Genomic DNA, 6,416 nt, shown 5'->3' on the forward strand with positions numbered 1-6,416 from the left:
TGTTTTGTCAATAATGGATCAAGCGTATTATATTATGCCGTACACTTAGGGTACGTTTAGCTATAATAATAGAACGAGATGAAATAGAACGATCACTTAAATAAGGTTGTTTGGTTTAAAGTCAGGGGTTGGAACAGTACTATGACGTGTTATTCTCAGTTATTCTTTAAAATTAGACGAATGAGAGATAGTGTCAGGGAACGTCCCTATCCTATCTGTCCCGCGATCAAAAGCATCCTCAGTAAACACAAGCACTTGATGTCGCCGTTGCTTTACCTCAACCTCATCGATCTGGCCGCAAGAAGCGAACGAGGGACTAAAAAATTTTGATCAGCCAATTGTATTCCAATGTCCCCTTCGGCCCAGCATTGGATCAGGTTACACCACATGATTGCGCAGTTAATAGTAGTGCTGAGTCAGTTCATGCTTCCAAGGGTTTGAGTAAGATTCATGAAACCACATCGAAAAATTGGTTGGGGAATAAGTGAATAACAATTGACGAGGATGCTTTCCGGAACACAGAGAGAGAAATACAGCAAGTCATAAAAGAGCTTGCCATGCATACAGTTCTTTTTCACAAGAGAGCTTGACACAGAAACTGAGCTGAGAAACAAGTTCCATCGCTATGCAAAATGCTGCAGGATCTTCCAAAAATAAAAATAAAAAACTGTTGTAAAATGGGAATCGGCAGTATCATGCAGAGAAGGTTTTCAATGCCATCATGTCACACAATGCACAAGCGGAATTACATGCCATGATACAGTACAGACATTGTCCTTATCCGGTCCCAATCGAAAGGGAAATTATGTACTTGCGAGGTGTCTATCTAACCATTCACTCACTCCAAGAACGCTGCAGTTTTGGAGCAGAAAGCAACAGCTACGGGCGCTGGCTACCTACCTTCGCAGTTCGCCCTGGCGCGCGAGGGGTGGGGTGCTGCTACACTTGGCTCTCCAGGTCCGGGTGCCGGCCGGAGGACCCCGCCACCATGGCGCCGGCCTTGGGCGCCTGCTGCGGCGGCGGGAGCGCGGGGCGCGCGCGGCAGACGGGGCAGGTGGCGCGTGCGCAGAGCCAGGCGTCGACGCAGGTGACGTGGAACGCGTGCCGGCATCCGGGCAGCGCGCGCACCGCGTCCCCGTCCTGCATGGCGCTCAGGCACACCGCGCACTCCACAGGAGAGTCGCCGCCGCAGTGAGCGTCCGCCTTGAACCTGACCACCGGCATGGCAGCCAGCGCCGCCTTGTCGATCCCGCCGCCGGCCCGCTTCCGTGCGGGCAGCCCGCCTGCGCCGGAGTCCGTCCGGTGCACGCCGTCGCGGCCGCTCCACCGCACGTAGAGGTAGTTCATGTACAGGATCACGCCGTACAGCACCAGGCACACCGCCGTGAACGCGCCCACCAGCTCCAGCGTCGCGCCGGAGGCGCAGCACCCACGGTGGCCCGGTGGCGGCGGAGTCCCCGGCGACCCATCCACCGCGGACATGACGCTCATTGATTGGTTGCCAGCTACCAGGTGAGGTACCGTATGCCAAGAAGGCAGAGCAGAAGCAGGGCGTCGTCCGTCGTGGCGCGCGTTTCTTGGGTAAGCAAGCTCTGCTGGTCGCCGGCCGGGTTGGTGCCAGGGGCTGAGGGAATTGTTATGGGATTTGGGGAGTAATGGTGGGGCTCGGATTGGTGGTCTCAAATGTTCCGGAGGCTTGTATAGCTGTGGATAGTGATCATGTCGGCGATTAGAGCGAGGATTAAGTAATTACTCCCTCCGTTTCTTTTTATTTGTCGCTGGATAGTGTAAAATTGAACTATCCAGCGACAAATAAAAAGAAACGGAGGGAGTATTAATTAGCGGTGGTTTGGTGTGCTTCATCATGTGCACACTGCTCCTGGACGGAGACAGGCTGAGATACGGCGCGTTTTGTTGCCACGAATGGTGCGGTTAGCGATTGGAGTGGCAGTGAGCACTGAGCACACGGATTTGGATCTGTGAAAAAGGGCACATGGATTTGCATGTAAGGCTGGGTCCAGTGCTGACGCTTATCGACAGCTGAATATGGACCGATCAGCAGTCCGTATCCATCATGCGGAGCCTAGCTGGTTGTTCATTGGGATTGTCGAGCGGCTGGTTGAGTCGATATTCATCATATTAGACTGTGCGGATATAGAAATGGATTAAAAAATGCATTACTAAGACGGTCTACAACAAGGAAGCGCTCAAGCGTTGTAAACTCTATATTTAACATTTCTCTACCAACTTTATCGCTCCAACAACGAACGCTATATGATCCTCTATAATAGTGGAGGTTCTCAGCGTCCGCTAAGTCTAGCGAACTTCTTTGGTCCACTATCGTCGACGTGAATGCTAGCAACAGAAGGGTATGGGCAAGCTACTGCTGTACTGCATGGCGCCTATGACTAGAAAAGGAGCAAGCCACTCGTCGGCCAGCACTTGAAAAAGCAAAACAAAGGAAGAAAGAAAATGAGATCTTCTGTATGGCATGGAGAAGAGAATGATTTGTGAATTTGTTTGGTATTTATAGTTATTAAAAATATTCCATAATTACAAATCGATTTGCAATAGGTAAACAACACAATATTTTGTTAAACATTACAGTTGTAAAAACTTATATTAATATTAATATAATCGTGGAAATGTAGAAGATGTAATATAGAGGATGAAATTTAGGGAACGTTGTTGAAGGCTAATAAGATATAGAGGATAGAATCTTTTAGAGTGTGCTGTAAAGGACAAAGAATATTACTTTAGGAGATGGAATTTATGGGACGTTGCTGGAGACAACTTAAGATCAATGCTTGATGGAGACGCCAGCGGATGCGGCGGCTGCCTTGAGGGCAGCAACTGACTGCGGGTCGAGCGAGAGCGCCACGACAACGTCCTCAGTCCTGTAGTAGTGTAGCGGCACGGAATGGGCTGGGCACGAATGCACGTGTTGCTAGGTGCTGGCGTGTTGGAGGCGCAGATAGAGGTCCGACGTAGTTGATGAATGTCGTGGTCAGGAAGGAGGCTATGACCTATTTTAGTTGAATTTTGTGGGCAATTTATAGTAAATATATGTAACACCCCAGGTGTTACTTAGGGTTTTCACTCAAGCCTACACTAGTGAACCCATCATCACATGTGGTTTAATTTGAGCAAAAAAACACCAAACTTGGGGGTCAAGATCCTAAGTAAGTGTAACCCATCTTAGAAGTCATGTTTTGGCGTTATCATGCACCTAAAGAGGAGAGAATGGCTCAAACCCTAATTCAAATCCCTTTAGGCAAATGGAGCCCTAGAGGGGAGTATAGCAAAAAGGCTATGTAAACCACATTATCATGACTTGGGCTAATTATAAAAGTTGTAGTACACTTAATACCCTACAAAAAATAGTAAGAGAGTGACCCCAAAAAGGTTTCAGAAAAACCCCAAAAAGGTCAACAAAGAGAAGGGCATAAAAGAAAAATCAGATTTTTCTCAATTTCAAAACCAGCCCTCTTTCAAAGATCAAACATGTTCACATTTTTCCAAACCTCAAAACCGTAGGGCCCAATTGACAAAATGGCGCCTAAAGACCCCTAGAACACCCTGGAAAAATATGAACCCAACCCTAAGTCGTTTGACACGACTTGACACGGTTTTTGTCTCGGTCTGGACAACTCAGACAGAGCCAACTTCACACCACAATATCTCTCAACCCCGACCATATCTTTGCTTGGAACTCACATGGAAAAGATAAGATTTGGTGCAGAGAAGAGACCGTACAAGGGATTTTTGCTGAGATGTACACGCTAAGGCGACCAAACTGGCCTTTGAACACCGGCAGAAGTAAACCACCACGTGTTCGACGTGGGCAGGCACTCGGGAACGCCCAGAGCACGCCCGCACGCGCGCCCCTGCGCGCCCTCGGCCGCCCCCGTGCCCACGCCCGTGTCATGCTCGCGCGTGGCTATAAAGCCCACCCTCATGCACGGCCACCTTCCCTGTCGCCCCCTCCGCACCACGCCTAGCCTTCCCGAGCCAGCCCGCAGCTCCGGCGACCTCTCCGCGACCCGCCAGAGCCGCCCGAGGGCGACCATCGTGACCAAACCACTCCCGCCCACCTCCGCTCGATCCGAGCCCTCGGATAGCTTCCTCGAGGGGCCATGAAGCCTTCCCAAGCTTGAGTCGAGGACCAGCCCCGCCGGAACAGTGCGCTCACGCTCGCGGGAGTTCGTAACCCCGCCGGAGCATGTGGACCGGGTAAACCACTGAACCATTTCTCGATTCCTTGCGCGCATAGCCTCTACATCACCCAGCGGAGCTCCTCGTGCACTTTGATTGAACCCTACCGTCGTGGTTTGGCCGGAGCAGGTGTCGCCGACGACCTCTGCCGCCTACGCTCGTGGCCAGAGCAGCTCCAGCCACCTTCGACGCCGACCCGCACACCGACGTGACCGCCGTGACCTCCCCGACGTCACCGACCACCCCACCGGAGCTATACTGCCGCCGGTAAGCCTTGCCGCCATGATCTTTGCCCCGGTTACTGTTCTAGCCAGCCAAGGATCGTGGGTTAGATATAGGAGAAGTCCAGGGGGTTATGCGTAAGGTCAGTGACTCATGTGAATAGTAGACTGAGGGCTGATTTGTGAGAGAAAAGGGGAAGAAAACCTAGGGACTTCAGCGCAAATCTGTTTTTCTTTTCCCATTTCGAATTTACTTTTCTTTTAAATATTGCAGAGAACTTGATAAATACATAATTTGAAGAATATTCACCCAAATTTAGTCAAACCAATTTTGCTAGACTTTGTGAAATATAAACTATCAAGCAAAAATAGTAAACCCCATAGTTCCTATAATGTTTTATAGAGTTTTGATTTAAATAAGAAAACTGCCCAAAACTTAATAATAAATGAAAAGATAGAAATGTTGTTAGACCAGGGTTGAGAAAAATAGTGGAGACACTAAACTAGTAGTTACACTGTTTAAAATTAATAAACACCCCAGTATACAAGGTTAAGGAAGATTTATTCACTAAAACTTGTTTATGCTCAAACTTAGGAAAATGAAGAAAAGGGATTGAAAATGGAAACCAGAGGGCAACCATATTTTTCCTAGCATGCCTAAGTGATGTAGTTCACAAGAAAAATCTGGTGAACCATAGTCCAGTGAAAAGAAATTGCACTCACATTTATTCATAGAAAATAGAGAAAACTTTGAAAAGTCATAAGAAAATAATCCTAAGGAGAAAACACCCCTACCTTCGAAATGACTGCTCTTGTGCTAAGAATAACCTAGGAAAAATACAAGTTTTGTTGTTTGATATTTTTCAAATAGCAAGTTAGTTATAAGTGTCTCTTTTGGCATTAAACTTTAGAAAATCATAACTAAATAACCACTTAGTAACCCTCTGTGATTTTTGGCACAGAAGCATGTTATTACTCATAGATACCAGCAAAAATAACTCTTAGTACAGAACCCACACCTAGATAAGAGTTGTAGTGCAAAGTGACCCCTCTGCCCCAACTTTTGTTATTTTTGTCCAGGACATATTATATTTATTTTTGACCTAAAATTTATAGGACAGACTAAAGTGACCAATATTAACCCACTGTAAGTTTTACAGAATTTTTGGAAATTTTGAAATCACTGATGTAGTTCAAACCCACCTTAAGAGCATCAATAGAAAATGAAAAGGGGAATTAGTAGTGGAGATTAATGTTACCCTAACCAACCCGGGAAAACCCTTGAGTACCTAATAGAACCTTAAAGGGGCAATCCAAGTCTTAATCTACTACGTTTGCCTCTAAGCAAAACCTCAAACCTAGGTTGCTAAGCATAAACCACTAAGAGCTTCTTATAACAAGGAAACCCTAAGTTATCAATTAACTTAGTTTTTCTTCACTATGCATAATGGTTACTAAATCCTGCATATCATAGCATACATATATCTTATTCATTGCATCCGATAGATTGCAACCTCGCTGACGGAGAATACATCCTCGTGCTGGAGCAAGGAGTTGCTCAGGAGGTAGCCCAAGATCCAGCACCAGAACCTGCCATCGAGGATCTGTTTGCCCCAGCTTTGGAAGGCAAGCCCCGGTTTTATGCATAACCTACTTATTATGCTATTTTACTACACCTATTGTTTGTAGGTTTGTAATGTGCACTTAAGTGTAGGAGTTGTTTGGAACCTTAGTTGCATGATCTCATGAATCCTTTTGAGATGGATACTAGTATGCTAGGCCGAGTATGCTGCTTTATTAATTAGGGATCTCGGTAGAAGTCGAGTGATTTTCTAGCACTCGCGCGAGGTCAGGAATTGGTTGTAGCCACTTTCATATCATACTGATGTTGGTCTGTGGACACGGATCCATGGGGATGTGTGGTCTACGAGATGAAATTGGAATAAGGATTAACGTGCGGATACCTGTGTCAAGCGTTTG

At 47.0% G+C, this 6,416-nt stretch overlaps 1 protein-coding gene across 1 annotated transcript; it reads right to left on the reverse strand.

Moving 5' to 3' along the window:
- Positions 1-531: 531 nt before the first annotated feature.
- On the reverse strand, positions 532-1,974 carry LOC103626988 (E3 ubiquitin-protein ligase Os03g0188200). The gene has a single exon (XM_008647346.4). The coding sequence runs from the start codon at positions 1,489-1,491 to the stop codon at positions 940-942; it is 552 nt and encodes a 183-aa protein (XP_008645568.1). The 5' UTR covers positions 1,492-1,974; the 3' UTR covers positions 532-939.
- Between the last annotated feature and the right edge of the window lie 4,442 nt (positions 1,975-6,416).

The sequence above is a fragment of the Zea mays genome, chromosome 5 (assembly GCF_902167145.1).
Source record: "Zea mays cultivar B73 chromosome 5, Zm-B73-REFERENCE-NAM-5.0, whole genome shotgun sequence".
Classification (NCBI taxonomy): Eukaryota; Viridiplantae; Streptophyta; class Magnoliopsida; order Poales; family Poaceae; genus Zea; species Zea mays.

What these genes read in the sequence shown, in the direction of transcription:
- LOC103626988 (XM_008647346.4), bottom strand. Translation starts at nt 1,491, where the DNA reads ATGAGCGTCATGTCCGCGGTGGATGGGTCGCCGGGGACTCCGCCGCCA.